General features: G+C 35.8%; 2 protein-coding genes across 2 annotated transcripts in view; one reads left to right on the forward strand and one right to left on the reverse strand.

Annotated features, from left to right (window-relative positions):
- LOC306863010 (5'-AMP-activated protein kinase subunit gamma-1-like) overlaps positions 1-5,915 on the reverse strand; it is a 61,156-nt gene extending 55,241 nt beyond the window's left edge. Inside the window, exon 1 of the mRNA XM_079406144.1 lies at positions 5,850-5,915. Coding sequence (XP_079262270.1) covers positions 5,850-5,903 — 54 coding nt within the window. The 5' untranslated portion in view covers positions 5,904-5,915. The remainder of the gene's footprint in view (positions 1-5,849) is intronic.
- Positions 5,916-13,677: 7,762 nt separating this feature from the next.
- LOC306863184 (endophilin-B1-like) lies at positions 13,678-22,859 on the forward strand. Its single transcript, XM_079406402.1, has 9 exons — positions 13,678-14,239; positions 15,053-15,194; positions 15,829-15,957; positions 16,191-16,324; positions 17,032-17,124; positions 21,178-21,267; positions 21,395-21,495; positions 21,574-21,796; positions 21,869-22,859. Exons 1-9 carry the CDS (start codon positions 14,177-14,179, stop codon positions 21,974-21,976), a joined length of 1,083 nt encoding a protein of 360 aa, XP_079262528.1. The 5' UTR covers positions 13,678-14,176; the 3' UTR covers positions 21,977-22,859.
- Positions 22,860-25,674: the final 2,815 nt, after the last annotated feature.

Genomic DNA, 25,674 nt, shown 5'->3' on the forward strand with positions numbered 1-25,674 from the left:
TCACAGAGCAATGTTTGATAATTGGTTTTATGCCTACAAAATCATGAGTGAATGGCATTCTCTTACAGACTAAGCATATTTTCTGTTACTCTGACGTTATGCTGACCATTGACAGCATGTTTGAAGGACATGAACAGACACTGAGATACTGAATGAAGAGACGCCATAACATTCAGATAAATCGTGAGTCCTTGATGTTTCCACCGTTGAATCACATGGGAATTTCACACAGAAAAACAGCCAGACAAAGCCACTGAAAACTGTTTAGACAGCCAAAAGAACAGATGGCCTCATTTTGTCAAGAGGCTTTTGTTAAATCAGTGAGGCTCACACAGAGGCATAAATGCCTCACTGTATACCTAAAAACACTACATAACTATCCCATTTCGCTCGCTCACTTGCTCTCAGAATACAATAAAGTGGGATTTGTAACTGCAGTTAAAGTAAATCACTTTCCCTCAAGCAGTGTTATTATCATTAGCTAACTCTAAAACTATTATAAACATGTTTGTTAATTGAAATAATGCTGAAAGAAATACAATAAATATAACATTAGATGAAATCGAAAATTAGTAATGCAGCCTAAAATTACTAACTGAAATAAAAAATAAATTAAAACTAGTGCCGGGCAACGATTAATCTCGATTAATCGAATCCAAAATAAAGGTTTTTGTGTACATAATACATATGTATGTGTGCTGTGGATATTTATTATGAATATATAAATGCACATGCATTTATGCATATATTTAAGAAAAATATGCTATGTATTAAATATATTTATATATAAAACTTATATGAATATAAATATATACATGTAAATACTTTAAATGTATACACTGTATGTGTGTGTCTTTATATATACATAATAAATATACACAGCACACACACATATATTATATAAACAAAAACTTTTATTTTGGATGCAAGATCAAGATTAATCATTGCCCAGCACTAAAAACTATTTAGAAATAAAAATGAGAGAAAATTACTTTAAATGTAAAATGAAAACTTAAAACATGACATGACAGCTTTTGTGAGGAAAAGAATTTAACAACCAGCAGAGCGAGAAGGAGTAGAAAAAGTGACCAAATCACAGATGTAATCTGGAGCCAACCCATGCACAGCTTTATAGGTTAAAAATCAGAGTTTTAAAATCAATACGTGATTGAACCGGGAGCCAATGAAGTTGTTGGAGCACTGGGGTAATGTGATGGCGTGCAGATGTATAAGTCAAAACTCGCGCAGCTGAGTTTTGTATATATTGCAATCTCTTAACAGAACTTGCTGGTAAAGCCCCAAAGAGAGAATTACAATAATCGAGCCGTGATGTGATGAAGGCATGAATAAGCCTCTCGGCATCAGGCATGGAAAGAAAGGGTCTAATGCGAGCAATGTTACGAAGATGGAAAAAAGCTACTTTAGTTATGTTTTTAAAATGAGAATTAAAAGTCAGCTGAGCATCAAAAATCACGCCTAAATTACGCACCTGGGCATAAGGAGATATTTGAGTATTGTCAACTGAAAGTTTAAAATTACTGCACTTATTAACATTAGATGGAGTGCCAATTAATAAAATTTCAATTTTAGAACCATTTAGCTTTAGAAAGTTGTGTTTCATCCATGCCTTGATTTCCAGCAAACAGGCAGAAAGAGTCAAAGAGGACGTAGTGGAATCAGGCTGAGTGCTAAAATAAATCTGGGTGTCGTCTGCGTAACAATGATAACCCAGTCCGTACTTCTGAATAAACTGCCCAAGAGGTAGCATGTAAACACTAAATAAAACAGGACCCAGAATTGACCCCTGAGGGACACCCTGACACAAAGGCACAGTCTGAGATCTGTTAGTACCCAGGTAAACAAACTGAGAACGTTGTGAGAGATACGATTTAAACCAGTTCAACACAGTTCCAGAAAGACCAATCCATCTATGTAGTCTGTCCAATAATATGCTGTGACATATCGTATCGAATGCAGCACTACGATCTAACAGAACCAAATTGCCACAAGCCCCAGAATCGACTATAATAAGAAGGTCATTTAAGACCCTAACTAAAGCAGTCTCCATGCTGTGTCTAGACCTAAACCCAGATTGAAAAGGCTCCAGTAGGCTGTTTGTGTAAAGATGAGTTTGGAGTTGGCTAACAACCACTCACTCAAGGACTTTTGCCAGGAATGGTAAATTAGAAATTGGCCGATAATTAGACATCACAGCAATATCACTCCCTGTTTTTTTTAGAACTGGTGTAACTGCTGCCATTTTTAAAGCAGGTAAAACAATCCCTTCACTGAGTGAGGCATTGACAATAGCAGTAATGTGGGGTAGAATAGCAGACAAACAGTTTTTCAATACAGTAGTAGGGAAAGGATCCAATATACAAGTAGTTGAATTCATTGACAAAACAAGTTTAGAAATGAAATCAAAATCAACAACCTTGAAACTTGAGAGAACATGATCAGAGAGATTTGGAGGATGCAACTCAACAAATTCAGACACATGATCCCGCACAATAGAACTATAGATATTGTCAATTTTAGATGAAAAATAATTGAGAAACTCATGACACTGCTCGGTAGTGGAACAGTTACTGTTACTAGAAGGTTTAATAAGATTGTTGACTGTTCTAAACAGGACTCTGGGATTAGAGATGTCACTACTAATAATTGTAGAATAGTGTGCCATTTTTGCAGATTTGAGAGCATTGTGATATTCAATCTGATGCTGATCAAACATTGATCTATGAACTGTTAGACCAGATTTTTTGTATATCTGCTCCAACTGCCTGCCTTTAGCTTTCATTCGACGTAACTCAGATGTATACCATGGAGCTGATCTCTTGAAAGAAACAACACGTTTTTTCAAAGGGGCAATCTCATCCAGAATACAAGTAAAAACAGCGTTATACTGGTCAACAGAGGCCACAACCGGTAAGTCTCCCAATAGTAAGACTAAGATGGTCAAGATCAATATTACAGATTTTCCTAAAAACAGATAACCCGCTCTTTCACAGTCTGCAGGGAAGGAGGAATCAGATAGAGCGTGAGAAGCTTGTGGTCACTTATACATACATCAGTATAATCAAGTTCAGTGATTACTCCTACAGCGCAAACCAGATCTAATGTGTGACCGTGTTTATGCGTTGGAAAGTTAACATGCTGAGTGAGGTTAAAACATTCTAAAATGTCCATAAAGCTCACTGTGTTAGTGCAATCCACGTTATCAACATGAATGTTTAAATCTCCAGTTAAGAGAACAACTGGACAGATTGCACTGGCAAGCATCAGAAACTCAGTAAATTCTGAGAAAAACACAGAGTTAGGTTTGGGAGGACGATAAATATTTAACACCAAAATTGCTGAGAGACCATTCAATTTAAATGCCAGGCATTCAAATGAAGAAATGGTGACCCAGAAGAGAAGAAATCGTTGAACAATGTCATTATTTTAGTTTTCTTTGCGCACAAATATTCTCGTAGCTTCATTAAATTACAGTTGAACCACTGATGTCATATGGACTATATTAACGATGTCCGTACTATCTTTCTGGTAGTTGCGTTACTGTCTGGGTCAGAAAGCTCTCGGATTTCATAAAAAATATCTTGATTTGTGTTCCGAAGGTCTTACGGGTTTGGAACAACATGAAGGTGAGTAACTAATGACGGAATTTTCAAACAATCATATGAATCAGTTTCATGAAACTTTTATTGTGCTTTTTTTTGTTCTTTTTGAATGTGACAAGTGTCTGTGTTTCACACACACAAAACAATGTCTTACAAGTTTAGAATGACATGAAGGTGAGTAAATAATGAAAGAATTGTCATTTTTATTTGAACTATCCCTTCAAAAGTCTGGAAAGACTAAAAGAAAACCTTTCTCGAGTACACTAAACAAAAGAAACAATTACATTTTTTTTATTCTGAGTCCCTCGGTTGCCATGGAAACATTGCACTGTTTCTGTGTTGAAGAGCTGATGGAAAAAAGTCTTCACAGACATTGAGTTTTCACGGTCCTGAACCTTTGATCATGAGATAAGTGAAAAATAATGACGCTGCAATTTACAACCTTTCAATTCACACTACCCTTATTTTGGTTCTGATCCAGAATCTAAGCCATTCCTCTGGCAAACAGCACTAGGCTAATGCATTTCATTTGCACACAAATGTTCATTCACACTGGTGATTCTGCATTGACCTTGCCGAGGGTTAATAATACATCTGTTCAACAAGGAGAAATATTAGTCAATATCCTGAGCCCTAGCAACAAATAAACATCGGCAAATCAGTGAAGTAGAGCAGATTACATCTAATCATAAAATGTATACTCCTAGACCTCCTAAACCTAAAGCATCAAAAGAGCCCTTCAGATTCACTGACTCCAACTCACCTTCAACAAAAACACCACCCTGACAGCTATCAGGTGATTTATCTCCTCTCTAGCCTTGCCTTGCTGGCCTCTATGGGTGATTGGTTGTCAGATATGATGATTTCCCAGAATTCCTTGGGACTGTTTACAAAGGTGACAACTGAAGAGCAGATCCTAAGCAATACGAGTTAATCTTAATGACTACAATAACAGTGACACTAAAAGGTATTTGGACACATAAGCTATATTTAATTTCTGAAAGCATGTCTGTCAGCATGTCTTTCTTTAAGGAAATTAATACTTTTACCAAACAAGAAGCATTAAAATTAACAGTAAAGATATTTACGTTACACAAAATTTCTATTTAAAATAAATGATGTTCTTCTGAACTTTCTATTCATCAAAGAATCCTGGAAATAAGAAAAAAATAAGAGTTTCCACAAAAATATTTAACTGCACAGCTGGGGTTAATGTGCATCAAATGAGAGGTCAGTACAGGCAAAAAGTACCGTGGTAGACATAATTACAAATCAGGTTATTAGAGCAGACTCATATCCCATCAGAGTGACAGCAGAGACTGAGAGCAACAAGGATATAGCAGCTTTCAGACTGCCGACACAAATGGAACGAATCTGTATTTTACACGGCTATTTGCATTTTAACAACCTTTTGTGTTTGAATGACCAGATCATACATATAGCATCTCAGCATAATACGGATCCACAAAGGCAAAACATGCAAATTTCGACTGATTTGATTTCAGTTTCACACTCCCCTTTCCCTGAATCAATGCATCCAGCAAACAGGGAACATGCTCGGAATTTGGCTAATGTTTTCGCAAGGTTCTCTCAAAGTTATGAACACATGTTGTTCTAGTAACATTTATAGAATGTTAATTCAAAGTGTTTAATAACGTTTCTCAAAAACAGCAGCACAAACACATTTAAACACTATTCTTCATGTTTTCTGAAAAGTCTTAGTTGGAGATTTGTGTAAAAATTTTTAAGAGTTACTACTTTTTCAGAATGTCCAGATGGAGCATTCCCATTATGTCTGCGTAACTAACATATTTTGATATTTTGAACATTCAGAGAACATTTAGGGATTGTTTAGGGATTTGGGATTGTGAGCTTTCAATCATAACTAAAGTTTAACTAAATGTAGTTCTAGCGTTTTGCCTTTAGGGCTGGAATATACTTCACAGGGCCAGTGATGACTAAGGAAATCGCATAATTCAAACAAACCAATTGAATGTGTGATATACACATTCTTTGGAAGAATATGCAACTGTCAACAGCTTTTTAAATGACTCTTGAAGCGACTTTGGATTCTTTAAAACACAGTATTGGAGAACACAAAACCCAATTATTTGTTAGTCACTCAAAACATACTCTAATGCTTTTTTTCCACAACAGAAATTATTTTCAAAGCCAAATAAAACTGTTTTTACAGTTGGCACGGCCTTGTGTGTGTTTGGGTTGTGTTACCTTGCACACGCCGTCCTTGTTGGCATGTTCTGCATCTCCTTCCAGGAAAGGCATGGCAAAGGAGCTCAAGTCCTGCAGAGAACAAACAAACAAAATGATTGAGCTCATTAAAAATCACTTTCATGACTGTGGCACCTCTCATTTACTCCATAAAAATACCATAATGAACACAGATCTACTGTGGCTTTCTTCTAAATGGATCAAAGGTTAAGCTCTACAGTACCCCAAAATCACAAGGAATTATACAAATAACAGACACAGAGGAAAGAGTATAAATGGTTTTAGACAGTTAAACAGAAGCACATCACATAAGACAGATGGACACTCGGTGGGTGTACAGAGCCAGTGATACAAGAACAATTTGGAAAAACTCACAGCAGATATTAAAAGTCTCCACTTTCCTCCTTCTCAAAAATCCACCGACTTTTATCAACATCAGTCACTGCAGCTTTGTCTCTACTTCTTTCAGACAATATATCATCACCGCCAAGCAATAACAACTAAAAACATCGACACGGCCTCTGTCATTTAAACCGGTTTTTAAAGTAACATGATCTCATGTGACCGCCCTGCAATTTTTTCCCGGTCTGTGCGAATGTATGTGAAACATGTAATGCACAGATTAAATCAGGCATCACTTATCTTCACATTAGACTCTCACTGTTGGACATCGGACAGTTATTTCTAAGAAACTCCAACGGGATCAACAAGCATTGGTTATATTTTTCTAGGCCAGCTTCAAGAAAAAGGCTCAAAACAAGCATGATGGATTACGGAAATGAGATAAATGCGGTCAGTTTATAAAAATTGTACAACCTTCTAAGCAAAATAGATTCTAAGAACATTTTACTAACATTCCCATTAAGTTATGAACAAGTTATATGCTTTCTGAACTGAACTTGATAAAACGTAAGGTATGTTTAATTTTTGCAAACATTATGGGAATTTTACTTTCTCTGAACCATCTTAAACAATTAGTGAGTGGTAACGTTTTAAAAAAAAATCATTAGACTAAAGGTTTTAGTCGAAATTCTCATCTGAAATTTTTGCACGTTAAAAAATAAATACAATCTCACTTTGTGTCAATCACGATTGCACACTGCCTCCGAAACTTTTGTCTGTCATAAAACATTTTTTTGGATCAGGTTCAATTTTCTGCGTTTTCGCATCCATGGCAAGCTTTTTAATAGGAACATTTGTTCGTAACTTTGAGAGAACCTTGCCAGAACATTCTGGACACGTTCTCTGTTAGCTGGGATAATTATTGAACAAGAACAACATTAAAAACATTTTCACAGCTAAACAAAGAAACTAAGCACAGTACAGCAGCTTGCAAACTTACACACAGGTTCTTCAATCCTTCATCCATTTTGCTGCTGTTTGCTAGAATCTCGCACCTACAGAGACTAATACCTAAACTCACTCTGGCCGTAACCTAAAGCTCATTAAAATGCTCAGAATCTGTAAATGTGACACAGTGACATTTCAAACAACAGCACAAACCACAGAGTCACTGAAGTGCATTAACTTTATCCTCATTACACAATCCGCTATTGTAGCTACACAGAGGACGTGATTGTTTAGCGGTCACTCCATATATTTGAGATGTATTAGTGTGATCTGTACCATGCAGTTTAAAAACCCTTTGCTAGCCTGACCTGTTACCTATACTACTACACAGAGAATTACTGTAACCGGTGAAATATTAAAAAAACACTGTTGTTAGTGAAAATTTCCTAATGCACTTTTTCTTATACATCCATTTACTTACTGAAGTCAATACTAATAAAAGCATTATTGGTTTTTCTATGGTTGATGACATAGAAAGTAGGGTGGAAGATGGCTGACAAACTGAGAATGTCAAATAATGTAAAAAAAAAATTTATTTTACTAATTTAGACAAATTAGTATAGAATTTATAGTATATTGTCCATACCATGAAAATAACCTGAATATAAATATCTGTGCATCCCTATTAGTATTGTAATTACAATAAACCTGCTTCTTTAAATAAATAAATAACACTGTATTTAAAAGAATTAACTTTTGATTAAATGCTGAATTATCAGTTTTATTCGTATTTGTTACATTCGGTGTGTTTTACTAGTAGTAAAACACACTGAATATAGTAGCAAATCTGAGTAAAACTGATCCTTATGAAGCATTTAATTAATTTAATAAGTGAATCATATAATGTCAGCCTCAGCCAATGATACTGTACCTAGAACCTTTCACATTTCTCAACATTAGCATTTCTTTTATTCCTATATTCGACGTATTTGTTATTTGATTTTTTTTCTTACCATTGTAAAATCAAAAACTGCCTAATTGCTTTTAACATCCTTTCCGTATCTCCTTCATTACAACCATCCATTACAGCCTGACTCATGTTACTCCTCAACATGCAAACCTTCTCTCGTCTCACAACGGGTCAGTCATATCCATGGTAACAGGATTGACTTTCAAAGCCTGAGACAGCAGTTCCACTCCCAACTGATAGAAATGTGGGTAAAAGCCAAGAAAAATTAAAGCCATGAGTTAGAATTCAAATCAACGTCCTTGAAAATGTTTCACAAGACTTGTTTGCAACATGAGAATCAACAAGTAAACTGCTTGATTTAATTTTCACAGCAAGTCGTGTCGATGTATTGTCTATCCACATGCCATTTATCGTACCTTATCTCCCAATGTACAAACCAATCCAGCAATAAAAACACAGATCCGAATCAGATTCCTTATCTAGAAGGACCACAGCCAAAGTAGAAAGGCCATCTGTCCTGTAGACGGGGAGCTCAAGGCACCCCGCCTCCATATCCTTGGAGCCCAAGACCCGATTACAAGCCCATATTTGCAGGCTAGAGATCAGGACAAAATATTACCTCTGCAAACAAGCACTGGAGAGCGATCAAATAAAAAACACCCCCTTAGACTCACAGAGTTACAGCTGTAGCGCTCTTGCATCGAGATACGAGCATTCGGAAATCCCATTAGACGAATGCAGGGTTGCTCCAAGGAGCAAGGACAGTCATAACTCACTGACATGTTAGAGCATCTCCCTTCAGTAACATGGAGGTCAGTGGGGCAGGTCTGGGGATTTGTGTGTTTATACCTAAATAAACTTAAATACAGGAAGGTAACAAGCTGGCTTGCAGCGCTCTCTGTTTGTGTATGGATAAACAGAGAAAAATCCAGAGTAGGTAATGACTGAGGGAGAGATTCAGCCTGGTGGGGGTCTGCAAATCATTTTGAAACGAGACAAACATCATAAAATTGCGACATGTCCAAGGCAACCATTCAGCATCTCATTGTTGGCATGAGTCACAAAAGACACAATGTAACAGCATATGTGAATCACAGACACAAAATGCAAGCACTTGTGATGCTGTCTGAAGTTTAAACTGACAGCAGGTTGTGTACAGATCAACTAAAGTACAATATTTGAGACTTGACTTTTCTGAAAAACACTCATTTTTTTACCTTCTGAAGTCAAGATCAGCAAACTCTAGGGCCCTACAAAGGTCAAAGGTCACAGCAAAGGATCATACCACGGGACACAAATGGTCTCCAAAACGTGGGAACCCTTGTGAAAATGTAATAGGCCTACACTTTAGCATGAAAGAGCACTTATTATATAATACTTTAATATAAATATTATACTTTAAAAGAACATATCTAAGTGCAAACTGAATGTTTCCAGATGCTTAATTTGATATTATTTACAATTAAATAGAAAAGTATTAGTTTAAATGTATTAAATTCAATTAATTAGTGCTTTTTGACCCACTTAAAAAGGACTTAAGTAAATTTTTATATGTAATTTCATAATTCTATTGTCTTTGAAATATGCTTAAAGTGTACTGTTGAATATAGTGACAAGCATTTATGGAAAATTAAAATATACTTGAATTTTTAAAACTTGTACATAAAGTATTTCAATTACAATTAAATGCATTTATAATGTATTAACTTACTTTAAAGTATTATAAAATATTTAGCACTTTAAAGTAAAGCATTTAATTCGACATTATTACAAAGTGCACTTTACTTCAGTATTAAAAAGTGTACTCTAAGTACACTTAAGTGGTCTTTTATTTCATTAATAACATATTATGGGGAAGTCGTGGCCTAATGGTTAAAGAGTCGGACTCGTAATCCAAAGGTTGCGGGTTCGAGTCTCGGGCCGGCAGGGATTGTAGGTGGGGGGAGTGAATGGAGCTCTCTCCACCCTCAATACCACGACTGAGGTGCCCTTGAGCAAGGCACCGAACCCCCAACTGCTCCCCGGGCGCTGCAGCATAAATGGCTGCCCACTGCTCCGGGTGTGTGTTCACGGTGTGTGTGTGTGTTCACTGCTGTGTGTGTACACGTTGGATGGGTTAAATGCAGAGCACGAATTCTGAGTATGGGTCACCATACTTGGCAGTATGTCACTTATCTGCAAGCAGTTTTTTTAAATATACTTTAAGATTTAATAAGTGCACATTTAATATGATTCACACTTCTTTTTAACAAGTCGGTATATAGAACAACATTGCAAGAATCTCAGTTTACCACACTAAAATTGTCACCTGCCACTGAAAACTAAACAAATTAAACTTCAAAAAGCACTCAGAAAGATATATTTGTGTCTATTTTTGTATTGATTCAAAATATAGGGAAATCACCGAACCTATTGCTTATGTACACAAAAGTGCTTGCGGGTTCAGCCGGGTTGATTACATGCGAAAGTATGTGTGTACATAGTAACAATGCTGGCTTTTTGACCTTTACTTCAGTTATTTTTTACCAACATTTTAAGAGCAGTAAATGTGGTTAAATACTCTAATAGTTTACTGATTTAAACTTGAATGTCCATAAATGTCATATGTCAATATGACAGTTAATTTTGGCCATATTATGAGTGACAAGACGTTCCAACCTTGATTTTCATATTAATCCTGGGTACAAGATTCATAAAACATTTAAACCTACATTCTGTTTATGAATGCATGCTATAAAGACCTTTATCAACATTTGGACATTTTCAAAGTGTTCATCTCTATGGCTCAAGATTGTTTACCCTCATGCATATTTCACATATACCTGTTAAAATGTCAGGAAACTGGCAAAAATGCCACGATGTAACAAATTATGCTTGCATGTCCGTTGCAGAGCCTGTGTTCCCAACTGATGAATATGGTTTATATATTCATAGGATTACTCAGTAATGACACTGATCTGATAATGACAGTAAACAGCTAATTAGCAGGTGATTACTCGGTGGCTCCAGCACTGGAAGAAACAGAGACTTACGGTTTCATTATCTGACTGAACCAAAACACTGCTTATTGTACAGGGATTACTTTTTAATCTAATAATTATACATATTTTATTACCAAAATAATAAGATAGAAACCTGACATTGTGTAAAATTTCACATCTGTCACTCTCCCTATATATCTGTGTCTATACAGGATCAGTTCTAATCCTTATTAGTTCATTAAAAGCCTTTGTGTTTCTCTAAACATTCATTTAGGAAAACCACACATTAACTGACTGTCATCTGTGGTTCTTTAAGCCATTAGAGATGATGACTGACTCCATGTTTAACTCAGTCAGGTGTGGCCAATTGAAAAATGGTCCACACCTGGTCAAAACATGTTCATTGCTATTATGTGAGGAGGTGGTTGATTTGAATATGATGCTGATTAGGATTAGCAAGTGCTAACATTAATTCTCCTGAGAACCAGGAAACTTTATGTACATTTAGTTAATACATGAGGCTAATATCTCAGAGACCATCCAGGATGTGATGATAATAATAATACAAAACATGAATAAATACAGTCAATAGAAAATATTTTATGCTTATTTCGCAGTATTTACTATACACCAAAAAATAAAATTAGCCTATATAAATAAATTCTTATACCAAGATGTCAGATTGTTTTAAATAGCCTGTGCACATATTAATCAAAGACATAAATATTACCACACCATGGTCTATCCTAAATTATGACATCAATGACTTGTGAAAGTAAATATTTGGGACTGCAGCAATAATAATAATAGTAGCCTAATAATAATAACAAACAAATAAAACATTATTTAATAAATATAAATAAAATGTAAATACACTTTTGCAGTATTTATGCAGAGAAGAACATCAGTATCGTCAGATATGAACTTACAGGCATGTTTATCCGAAGCGATCTCCTTTTTCTTGAATTTTTCTTCTCATCTTTCTTCTTAGGATCCATTGCAGTGCTGCCCATTTCCCAAAATAATGTGTTGTTCTTTGGCAAAGGCTTATTTAACGCTGGCAACGAGAACAATATCCATTGCTCCTTTATGAGAGCAACAGAATACAAATTTTCAGTAATATTAAAAATATAGCCTATTTTTTTATATAGCAGGCTCTCGGACGAAATAACACTGGATTCATTTCTGTCGGTGACTGAAAAAAAATACTTGCTCCCTCAGAGAGAGAGAAAAAAAAAACCTTGCACACGAACAGAAAAGGAAAAGGAGATGAGATGCTCTTCGGTTCTGCATGAGGAAGCAATATTGGCTAGGATTAATATTCAGTTACTACGGTTACAAGCGCTGATGCTGCAGAGAAGGTATAGGGGAGAGAAAATGTAACAAACTGTTACAAACTTTAAACAATGAGTCAATTATGAAACAGCAAAAACAGCTATATGACTATAAAAGCTATAAAAGACGTGATATAGCCAATACACACACTACACATTTTTTTAAACACGGGATAACTTGCTCCAGTTAATTTATAACAGCTTGCCTGCCTGACCTTTATGAAAATATGCATATCCTGAGGACACAACCTTTCAGTTTAAATCACATATAAATATTTCTCTCTATATCTTTCTATATTTAATGTATATATAATAAAATATCTGAAACCCATATTTAAACAACAAATGTTGGGTTGAATATTAACATCTATAAATAGATTTGACATTTATTATGACGTGATTGACTTTCTTTAAAGTATGCCCAAAGTCAGAACCCTCCCTGATCTTTTCATTTTTCCTGTTATTAAACTCTTATCTCTAAATTACAGCCAGGTGAGCAGAACTCAAACACATTAAGAACAGTACTGTTGTTACATGCTGCCATCTAGCGATGATAACTATGCTGTGAGATAAAAATACTTATTCCACAGAGGAAATATTGCTTTTCAAGCTGAACAACTAACCAAAAGGTAATTTAAAGGTCAGTATTTAAGTATTAGCACATATAGGCCAACTTAATTTTTCAATGCATTTTTTTTTTTTTTGCTTCACACTATTCAATTTGTTAATAAAAGCAGTTGATGTCAGTCTGTCAGACAGACACAGACAGACAGACAGACATATAGATAGATAGAGATAAGCAGACAGACAGACAGACAGACAGACAGACAGAGATAAACAGACAGACAGACAGACAGACAGACAGAGATAAACAGACAGACAGACAGACAGAGATAAACAGACAGACAGACAGACAGACATATAGATAGATAGAGATAAGCAGACAGACAGACAGACAGAGATAAACAGACAGACAGACAGACATATAGATAGATAGAGATAAGCAGACAGACAGACAGACAGAGATAAACAGACAGACAGACAGACAGACAGATAGACAGATAGATAGATAGATAGATAGATAGATAGATAGATAGATAGATAGATAGATAGATAGATAGATAGATAGATAGATAGATAGATAGATAGATAGATAGATAGATAGATAGATAGATAGATAGATAGATAGATAGATAGATGTAAACAACCCACTATCCTCTTGCATTCTACTCTGTTGGCCCGTAGAGGGCGCTATACACATAGATAGAAATACATAGACATATGATGCACACATTCTGATTAAAGTTTAACTAACTTAACTAAGTTACACGAGAAAAAAGGCTAATCATGACACTTTCACAAAATAAAAACATGAGACCAAGTCTCAAACTTGAAGAAACAGGTCTGACTCACTATGGCAGTCTGGGCCTTAAAACACAATATCCCGGGTCTCTGTGCAGCGCGACAGAATATATTAATGAAAATGATTCAGTGAAAATTCCTGAAAGCGTTTTGTTTTGTATAATGTTGCTGATATTAGACACTTCTCGAGGTCCAGGTCGGGTTCTGTGCTCGCAGTAATCAGATCTGTGGGTGGATCTTCCTCTTCTCCGCCGGCTGTTGCTTCAGTCATACTTTCACTAAAACCCGGCCTTTGTAATAAAGGATAAAATTGATGCCATCATATTTATTTACACCATCCAGCCGTGCGCACTTATATTTAATAATTAGTCTTATATAGAAAAGTTAAAGATGGATTTTAATGTGAAGAGGCTGGCAGCGGACGCTGGGACTTTATTCAGTCGGGCGGTGCAAGTAAGTGCAAATTCAGATTCGCTGTAAAGAAGTTTCATTTCAACACGTTAGTCCTAAACAACTTCATTTTTGGCACTTCTAATGAGTTCTAATGTACATCATGCTGCATGTCTGTATCTTTCTTTCTCTAACTAACGCTACTATTCTGGGCCTCCCTTTCTCGTGCTATAAATCTGTTTTGTTCAGCGACTTCGTAGTCTTATTTTTTATTATTTGACTGCAAAAGCAAACACGAAATGCTCGGTTATGTCCTTTAGCAATGTATACTTTGTTAAATGGCCAAAATACACCGACATTTTCACTTTTTGTCCATGTTCAGTTTGTGAGGCTAATGCTAACTAACAGTTAGCTAAAGCAGAGTTTAATCCACACACAAAGGCTGTGTGCTAAACACCCACCGAGCTATCTAGCTAGACAATATTATTAACCATCAGCATAGAGATGGTCATATTTGCTGATGAAGGGGAACAAACAATGCCCCAAAACGCTGCTCACTGGGAATTGAGAGACAACCACTCACAAAACAAACGCCTCGGTGTTTATAACACTTTATACCTGTTATTGCGAGTGTAATAAATGTACATTTTCCTTTCATTTAAATCTGTCAGGAATACTTTTATGTAATTCTAGATACTTTTATTTTGTGTGTTGGTGTGTAACTTCATCAAAAAGTTTAACATTAGAACGTGTTATACTGACAACACTTTAAATTTGTCTGAATTTGCCTTGTTTAAGATGTGTGACAGTAATATAGGCAAACATATGCTCCTCAAAAAAAAAAAAAAAAAAAAAAAAATTTATCTTTACAAACAGTTCACAGAAGAAAAATTCGGCCAGGCTGAGAAGACTGAGTTGGATGCACATTTGGAGAATCTCCTCACCAGAGCTGAAACCACTAAACACTGGACAGAGAAGATTTTGAAGCAGACAGAGGTGTTACTGCAACCAAACCCAAGTAAGATCCATTCAGTGATTAGATGATTCGTTAGTGTCAACATCTGCATCTAATTAGTTACTGGTATATGTATGTTTTGATGGTACAATTTAATTAGCTTTTTTTTTTTCTCTCAGAAGGTTCATCTTCCTTGGAAACCATTCATGTTTATTCTTTTCCTCAGTGTTCACATCTCACAGAAATGTCAGAACGTCTATGTAACTAACTACAGCTGCTCTCCTCATTATGGTGCCACACATCAGCAGCACAGAGAACAAACAGCTGATCAAAACACAGAACTAGCACGTACACCTGTCTACTTGCATCTAGAAAATCACTAGAGAAATTTAGAGATTGCTTTGCAAGGGTGACACCATGATCCTTTTAGTATTTGTTTTAATTATTTTAAAATATATTTTTTTTCTATGTATTATTAATAATGTCTTGCGCTGAAAAAGGAAATGTTAACATCTAAATTAATTGGTTTTAAGTTAAAAATATTATTGAACACTACTGAAAATACTTTCATATACTTCGTTACACCAAAAGCTTCATTTATAAACAAAATCAAAGAATTTAGGAGTTTTATGTGGCAAGTCCTAATATGTAACATAGGTTTGCATTGTAATGTAATTGTTACTATCTGCAATTTCAGATGTCAGAATAGAAGAATTCCTGTATGAAAAACTGGACAAAAAGGTGCCCACGCGGATGAACAACCATGAGCTTCTGGGTCAGTCCATGATCGACTCTGGGAATGAATTTGGGCCTGGAACAGCCTACGGTAAGCATCAAACACAAGGGCAGCATAGTGTCCTAATTATCCATAGTACCTCATTCAATAATAGTAGTCAATTGCTGTGTGCCAATGCCCCATTTCCCCTTGCTTGAACGTAAACAGCTACTAAAATACTAGTAGTCTGTAAATTAGATGTGAAAGCCCATTTACTGTTAAGGGAGCCTCTAGACATTTCATAATTTTGTTAAAATATTGATTCAGTCTGTGTCTGTCCACAGGAAATGCTCTGATAAAGTGCGGCGAGACGGAGAACCAGATTGGAGGAGCAGAGCGAGAGTTAATTCAGAGCTCTGCCATCAATTTCCTCACACCTTTCCGTAACTTTTTAGAAGGAGACTTCAAGACTATATTGGTGAGATCAGGGAACCCTAACAACACGTTTTTTTTTTAATTATTCGGAAATATTGCTATGTACACTAGCTTTCAAAAGTCTAGAGTCAATAAAAATAAAAAATACTTATTCAGCAACAGCGTATTAAATTGATCAAAAGTGACAGTAAAACAAATTTACATTGTTGTGAGTATTTTAAATGTTGTTTTTTTTACTAAAAGTATTAAGCAATAAAACCGTTTTAAACTTTAATGGTTTTGAGCAATAAAAAAAATATTTTTTTAGGATCATGTGACACTGAAAATTCAGCTCTGCCATCACAGGAATAAATTAAATTTTAAAATATGAAAAAAAAAAAATTCATAACTGTTCGTACTGCATGAGACTTCTTTCAAAAACACAAAAATCATACTGAGATTAAACTTTGTTAAATTTAAACTAATTTGCATAAAATCAGATTTTGATTTCAATTTTAATCAGCTTTGTAAATATTGGATTTAATGAGTGTTTTTTGTTTTAATTAATTAATTTGAATCGGATACACAAAAAAAGACAAGACCAATTTTGCAGTCTGTCTGAATAAAACCTATGGTTCATTGTTTTGTTAAGAGGTCAAAAACCATTCAAACGTGTGTGAAGCTGTAACAGCTTTAACTTAAAGAATGTCTGAGAGTTTTTAACAATAAAAATGTAACTTAAACAAACCAAATTCATCTCCTCCTCTACAGAAAGAGCGCAAACTGCTTCAGAACAAACGACTGGACCTTGATGCTGCAAAGACCAAGCTAAAGAAAGCCAAAATGGCTGATGCCAGAGCTCTGGTGAGTTATTATTGCTTTAATGTGATTTAGAATTGAATTTTCCCCTTAAATACGACTTAACGTCAATGAGTTTCCTATTGGAACTACTTTACAAATATAAGCTAAAGCCTAGACAACTAGTAATCCGAAACGGCACTTGCCATCTTCCCTAAATGCATTCTTGACTTTCTCCTGTTTTTGCGTCGACACACGGTAGCCCCTCAGAACTACCCCTCCACCAGGGGACGCTGGCTATGTTGCCAATTTCTCCTTCATGGTGAATTTCCTCCATGTGAAGTGGCAGAAGGTTGGTCTGTGTGTCTTTCACTCGAGTGCCATGCAGTGTTCTGCTTTAGAAGAGGCACCTTTAAGACACGCTAGTTCCTCTTTAAGCTGTTGATTAAGCTCTTTTGTCCCGGATATTAGCAGCGTGTGTGTTCCCAGGTTCCTTTTTTGATGCGCATATAGAGTTTGGAAAGAGGATATCCATGTTTGCTCAACATCGTGATGACATTTCAAAACTGCTCTTCGCCCTTGGCCCCAGTTTCACAAGAGAAGTAAAGAAGTGCTTCAAGATCTCCTCATGACCAGCACTCAACCTACACACACATATATACACCACTTAAACACATCAGTTCCATAACAAACAGCTGCCCTCTTCCAAAGTGGGAAGTGTTTAGTTTGCTTCGAGTCGCTGTGAATTGTGCAAGTAATGTACAAATAGTCCATGTTTCCCTGCGGCAGCAGTGTTTTGTGTTGAATCCCTAATCATGCTAGCCATAGTTTTTGACAAAATACCATGTTTTAATTATTATTACTTTGATAAAATTGGGTTAACTTGGTATTAGCATCACTGTAATCAAATAAAATAAATTAAAATGACTCTGAAACTGTCTTTTTGAAAGACATCACATTATCTTTTAATGTTTTAATCACAATAACATGGTATTTTGTTAACTTGGGTTACCGTGAGACATTTTCCTCAGTGATTTTAGCTGCTATTGGATGTTTAGTGTTAACACTCAGGCCTTTTTCTTAATATATTATCGCTGTTTTTAAATGCTGTGCAGATGTAGGCAGAGGAAGTGACAAAGGTAAGAAGAATGTTCTGCTATTTTGGATCAGCTGTGAATCTTGGCGCTAATGTGAAAACTGCAATCTGTGTCATGATTAGTTTCTCTCTTCAGTGGAAAAGCTGGAAATAGACCAGCTGGACTTCATTGCCTAATGTTTCTGTTCCAATGTTTTGTGGTTTACAAGGCTTTTTTTCTGTCTGTAATTTCCAACATAATTTTAAGACTCTGGTGTCATACAAGATTCCTCCGTGCATGATCAAAAACATCAAAATATCCTGTTCTAGCTAATCAAAAGAACATTTTCTTAAAAAAAATTTGCAATGTGCTAAGCTAGTAAGCTAAGGTGTTGGTTTGCTAACCGAAGATTCAAGATTAGTTTTATTGTCACTGTACGATTACAGCAAAATTAGAGCAATCCTTACAGTGCCGTCACATATAGCTTAGTTAACAATACAATACAAAGACAAACAACACACAAAAAACAGTACAAGGCAAAATATTAATGAAAATATGTAAACATGAAATATTGTATTGCACACATTATTGCTCAATTGGCATGTTATAAGATATACATATTGTATTGTTTGCAGTCTGAAGGCTCAACTGGATGAACAGATATTGCACAGGAATACTGCACAGTAGACATGATATATTGCACACTATGAAAGAGATGAATGACAGAATGGAAACAGAAATGAGTAATATAAAGTGTAAACCTATACGGAGTAAGCACACACTGATGTATACAAGGGGTATTAACCTATGACGTAGTTTAAGATATAAAATGTCCCATCAAATTGGTGCGTTTCTCAGTTTTGTGTATGTTTGTATGCCGGCAATGTTCAGCTCCCGTGTGACGCTGGGGTAAAAACTGTTCTTGAGTCTATTGGTCCGCGATTTGAAAGCAAACTGAAAATACAAAGTAGATGTAAGGTCCACACAAAGGATTTTGCATGACACTGACTTTACTTGGTTGAATGGTCTATCACTTGTTTTCTTTTAATATTCTAAAATGACCACACTAGTATTATTTTAGTATGCTTTTAGTTAATAATATTTAGATTTTTAAGGGTTACGCCATCCCAAAATCTAAATTTTGTCATTAATCACTTACCCCCATGTCGTTCCAAACCCGTAAAGCTTCGTTCATCTTTGGAACACAATTTAAGAAATTTTGGATGAAAACCGTGAGGCTTGTGACTGTCCCATTGACTGCCAAGTAAATAACACTGTCCAGGCCCAGAAAAGTATGAAAGACATCATCAAAACAGACCATCTGCCATCAGTGGTTCAATCTGAATTTTATGAAGCGACGAGAATAATTTTTGTATGCAAAGAAAATAAAAATAACGACTTTTCCAAGCCGCAACACAAGGATACATTTTTTACGTGTATTTACGCTTTGATTTGAACGAAAATAGAGCATCCTTTTGTTGCAGCTGACACAGAAGAGCGTACGCAGTTTGCATTCATAAGATATTCTTCAAAATGGCACTACGGTGACGCGGAGAGACACAGAGGAGACAAATTGTTGAAAAAAGTTATTTTTATTTTCTTTGCGTACAAAAAGTATTCTCGTCGCTTCATAAAATTCTGATTGAACGGGATAGTTCACCTTTAAAGGGATAGTTCACCCAAAAATGAAAATTCTGTAATTTACTCACCTTCAAGTAGTTCCAAACCTTTATGAATTTCTTTGTTCTGCTGAACACAAAGATATTTTGAAGAAAGTAATCAGGCTGTTTTGGGGCACCATTGACTTCCATAATAGGAAAAAAAAATAAAATACTATGGAAGTCAGTGGTGCCCCAGAACTGCTGTTTCCCACATTCCTCAGAATATCTTCCTTTGTGTTCAGCAGAACAAAGACATTCATACAGGTTTGGAACTACTTGAGGGTGAGTAATTTTCATTTTTGGGCACCATTGACTTCCATATTTTTTTTTTCCTACTATGGAAGTCAATGGTGCCCCAAAACAGCCTGATTACAAACTTTCTTTAAAATATCTTCCTATCCCTTTAAATTGGTTTTATGTATGTTTTCATTTTTAATTTTTGTTTTAATGTTTTTTTTTCTGTCATTTTTATTGTTTTATTCTGTTTTTTTATTAGTCTTTTAACTTTAATTACTTTTGAAAACACCAATATTATTTTAGTTAATATTTTGAATTTTAAATTGTTTTTGCGTATATTTTTGGTTTTCATTTTGATTTTAATTGATAGTATTTTACCTTTAATTACTTTTGACCACAGCAGTATTATTTTAGTATTCTCTTAATATTTTGAACTGTTTTTGTGTATATTTTCACTAATTCAAGTCATTTTTTTTTTTTTTTTTTATTTTATAAGTTTAATTACTTTTTCAGTTTTAGTGAGTTTAGTACTGAAGTTATTACTTATTTTATTGCATTTATTTGCCATGCAGCATTTATTTTCATTGTTTGTTTTTTTTTCAGTTTTTCATCAATACTTTTTTATTTCAGCTTTATTTCATTACCGAAAATAATTTTTGTTAACAACATGCTGCATCCAAAATCCCCATATTTCCCTTATACTGCATTCATTTAATCATCTCAGCGAAAGCAATATGTCATCCACGTATTTTCAACTTACTTAAAATGCGTGTTTAAACGCTACTCATTTTGACACACTGCTTTTTCACATATTAAGGAAGTACACATATTCGGACATGGGTTAGAGATACAACTTCTCCAAGAGGATTTATACAGAGCTTTCTTAATACTTAAATGCTGACTGCTCATCTATCAACTAGTTGATTTTGAAAATGTAGTTTTTGCACATCAGTAGCACACTCCTGAAGACTGGTTTTCTCTTTAAAACCCGTCAACAATATCTGTTTGAAAATGCACTGGCTATTTTTTCAGTTTCCAGTTGCTTTGTTCCCTTTGAACAGTGTGAGGCCTTTTAAGTGCACTAGATGTGATGAATCTCACATCACCCGTGAAACCTTCCCTGACTATCTCTCTCTCTCTTTCAGGCCGAGCAGGACCTGAAGATGACACAGAGTGAGTTTGACAGACAGGCAGAGATCGTCAGGCTGCTTCTGGAAGGAATCAGCAGTACGCATGTGAGCTCATCTGAAAACCTGCCACCCACTGAGCCACCTGCCAATTCAATTCACACAACCCTTCAGTTTTACTCTGCGATCCCAAGGCCTGATCTATAACAAACCATATCATCTCTTTTTGTCCCAGGCCCATCATCTCCACTGTCTAAATGACTTTGTGGAGGCTCAGATGACATATTACGCCCAGTGTTACCAGTACATGGTCGACCTCCAAAAGCAGTTGGGAAAGTAAGATATTTTTATCAGTATATATTTTTCATTTTTATAATAATTAAATAACTCATTTGGACTTTCTTCTCCCTCCAGCTTCCCTTCGGCTTTCTCTTCCAACAACAACCAGTCGGCGGCCAGCGGCACAGCCAGCATGTCCGTACCCATCCTGCCACTCTCAGGCCCTCTTCCTGCCAACACAGCCAATGCGTCTTCAGGTTTCACCGAGCTGCAAAACTTCTGCGGGAGCCGTAAAGCACGGGTGCTGTACGATTATGACGCCGCGGGCAGCAACGAGCTCTCCTTATTGGCTGATGAGGTGAGCGGCCCATTTTTAATTTGTACAACAGTCTCTTGGTTTGAATGCACATTAACTTGTCTCTTATTTCAGGTGATCATGGTGAGCAGCGTTCCAGGCATGGACTCTGATTGGCTGATGGGTGAACGTGGGCATCAGAAGGGAAAAGTGCCTATTACTTATTTGGAGCTGCTAAATTAAGAGAAAAAAACAAGTGTTGTTGGAACCAAAAGAGAAACGTATAGTGTATTCCAGCTGTGCTGTGTGTACCGTATATGCAAACTTGATGTCTAGTGCTGCTCACATGCATCAGTATTTTATCGAATGGGACGTCTTGCAGCTCCAGAATGGGAGGAGGTTCTAACCGGATGAGTGTTTACAAATTAATTAATGCAGTTTTTTTTATGCTTTTGATGTGACATGCCAAGCAAAAACCAAGCAAGAGTGTCTTATTTGAGTATTTACATGTTACTTAACAACATTAAGAGTGATTGTCTTTTTTTTATTTTTTTTTTATAAAGCGTGTCCATTTATGTACATGAACTCATTTCAGGTTCTAGAACATTTCCGAGGAATTCCTGTAGAGGTGGAGATGTAAATATGCAATAATTTATTTTCAGGGTCTCATATAAGGCCCCATCGTAGCTGACATGTGCCTCGACTAAAAGTTAAAAGTTTGAGCACACAAAGAAAATGCTTTATTTGCACGCAGACAGCCTTTCCTGTAATGCATTATGAAACTGTGTCCTTTATATACATGCAGTCTTCATAAACCATGTCAAGCATCCAGTTATGATACAAGTATTCAATTTATGATAAAAACAAATTCTATTTACTGATAACTGTACTTTTTATACCAATGTGTCTTACATTTGACTTGGAGTTGATGTTTTTAAACTGTTTAAAGCAAAAAAAAAAAGACATTGTTGAGAGATGAGTGCTAATTTTACGCATATTGTGCCATCCTCTAAGATTTGTAAGTTTTCTATTTACAGTATAGCTACAAAAGCAAAGGTTATGTAACTGCTTAAATTCTGTGAGAACAATGGTTTTGTTACATAATAAACAAAAATGTGTAGTTTTTACCCTTCTGTTTTGATTTTGGATTGTCTCATATTTCATGTGCTGTTTTAGAATATATTTCTGCAGTATATTAATAGAGTTAATAAACTCAAGATGTGTTTTGCTTCTGGCTGAAATACAGGTCCTCAAACCATAATATTTCTTTCTCCAGTGTGAGTTTAAAGTTAAAATACCTTGATGGATTTAGTTTTTTTCTTACAAACACAGATTTTCACCGTTTTTATCAGCTGTTTGAACTCATTCTGACGGCACCCATTCGCTGCAGGGGATTCATTGTTTTTTTATTTAATGCTAAATTTCTCCAAATCAATTCTGATGAAGAATGAAACTACATCTTGGATGGCCTGAGGGTGAATACATTTTCTGCAAATTCTCATTTTTGGGTGAACTATTCCTTTAAGACAATCAAGGCACTAAATAAAAGCTTTATTTCAAAGATGACAACTCGACACCGTTGAATTAAATATTAGGTCAATTGGAAACAGTACAGCATACTACTATATAATTGCATAATTCGTACTGTTTCACGTACAGTTTTCAATAAAAACAATAAGCAATGTGTCATCATTGTCGAATAGGCCTAACTGTTCTCTCAAATGTCACCAGAGGTCAGGCTTTTCACTTGTTAGTCATATTTGGTTTCTAAATGAATATTTTGGAATCGGAAAGTACCTTAAAGTTACACATAATATGCAATAATTCGTACATTAATATAATTAAATGTACCTGTATAGGTCATATCTTGAACATAGCCTACCTCTCTTCATTGGCAAATATAAATCATGCTGTTGTTTCTGTTTGGTGCAGATGACAGGCTCATGTGTTGCTCTGGTGTAAACAGTGCGTGTATGGTCAGCGAGGGGAGGGTTAAAGGGAAGTTGTGCTAAACAGGCTGTTGACTTCCTGTGCTGTTGTAGCTCTTCTGCAGGAGTTCATTCTTGCTGTCCGTTACTCAGCCTCACATGCCGAGAGGCAATGCTCAGTTCCTTCCCGAAAACAGCAATGTGAGAGCCGACCTGCGAAGTGCTCCTTTCTGCTTCTGCAAAAAAAAAAAAAAAGAAAAAAAAGCCTGATGAACAGTGAGACTTTAAAATGTCATGTAGCTCTAAAGAGTACACAAAAATACACCATGTAAAAAAAATCTACTTTTCCATTTGTTCACATGACATGGTTAGATTCAGATGGTAAATATGTTGTTATAAATATCATATATATTATGTATGTGTCCATATTAGAGATAATCACCATGTTTAGAATGACACCATCATATTTAAAAACATGATATTAATCATATCATATAATAAAATATCATTTGTTGTTACTGTAAATATATTTTCAATTATTATTGGATCTCCTTCAATACTTTCAGAGTCTTACTTATTAAAATGATTTTATTTCTGTATTTTAAAATATATATTTTTATATTAACATTTTAATGACAGTAGGCCAATATTTATTGAACTTTTTTTTTTCAAATTAAGCAGAAAACAGTACAAACTTTGCTAAAGTGATTGTTTTTAACAAGTATTAACTTTTTCATTATTAAAACATTATTTTAGCTGAAGTATTTGTGTCAATACCCCCCTTGCCACCTCATACATTTATAAGATTTTTAAACAAAATAAACAACTTGAATGGTTTATTTTCACACAAAATCTGTTGCTCCATTAATGTTCAATACAATGTATGTATATTTTTTGGCAATTATACATTTTAGGCACAGTGAATACTATAGCACATTTTTTCTTAAGGTGGGCCTTTAGCCCCGTTGTACCCATATGTACAGGTCCTTTTCAAAAAATTAGCATATTGTGATAAAGTTCATTATTTTCTGTAATGTACTGATAAACATTAGACTTTCATATATTTTAGATTCATTACAACACAACTGAAGTAGTTCAAGCCTTTTATTGTTTTAATATTGATGATTTTGGCATATAGCTCATGAAAACCCAAAATTCCTATCTCAAAAAATTAGCATATCATGAAAAGGTTCTCTAAACGAGCTATTAACCTAATCATCTGAATCAACTAATTAACTCTAAACACCTGCAAAAGATTCCTGAGGCTTTTAAAAACTCCCAGCCTGGTTCATTACTCAAAACCGCAATCATGGGTAAGACTGCCGACCTGACTGCTGTCCAGAAGGCCATCATTGACACCCTCAAGCAAGAGGGTAAGACACGGAAAGAAATTTCTGAACGAATAGGCTGTTCCCAGAGTGCTGTATCAAGGCACCTCAGTGGGAAGTCTGTGGGAAGGAAAAAGTGTGGCAGAAAACGCAGCACAACGAGAAGAGGTGACCGGACCCTGAGGAAGATTGTGGAGAAGGACCGATTCCAGACCTTGGGGGACCTGCGGAAGCAGTGGACTGAGTCTGGAGTAGAAACATCCAGAGCCACCGTGTACAGGCGTGTGCAGGAAATGGGCTACAGGTGCCGCATTCCCCAGGTCAAGCCACTTTTGAACCAGAAACAGCGGCAGAAGCGCCTGACCTGGGCTACAGAGAAGCAGCACTGGACTGTTGCTCAGTGGTCCAAAGTACTTTTTTCGGATGAAAGCAAATTTTGCATGTCATTCGGAAATCAAGGTGCCAGAGTCTAGAGGAAGACTGGGGAGAGGGAAATGCCAAAATGCCTGAAGTCCAGTGTCAAGTACCCACAGTCAGTGATGCTGGTGTTGGTCCACTGTGTTTTATCAAGGGCAGGGTCAATGCAGCTAGCTATCAGGAGATTTTGGAGCACTTCATGCTTCCATCTGCTGAAAAGCTTTATGGAGATGAAGATTTCATTTTTCAGCACGACCTGGCACCTGCT

This window comes from Barbus barbus (genome assembly GCF_936440315.1).
Source record: "Barbus barbus genome assembly, chromosome: 44".
Lineage (NCBI taxonomy): Eukaryota > Metazoa > Chordata > Actinopteri > Cypriniformes > Cyprinidae > Barbus > Barbus barbus.

Bases quoted from the DNA above. Each gene is read 5' to 3' on its own strand.
- LOC306863184 (XM_079406402.1), top strand. From the start codon at position 14,177: ATGGATTTTAATGTGAAGAGGCTGGCAGCGGACGCTGGGACTTTATTC. The intron at 21,268-21,394 runs GTGAGCTCATCT...TTTTTGTCCCAG, and splicing joins AAGGAATCAGCAGTACGCAT to GCCCATCATCTCCACTGTCT. The intron at 21,496-21,573 runs GTAAGATATTTT...TTCTCCCTCCAG, and splicing joins CTCCAAAAGCAGTTGGGAAA to CTTCCCTTCGGCTTTCTCTT.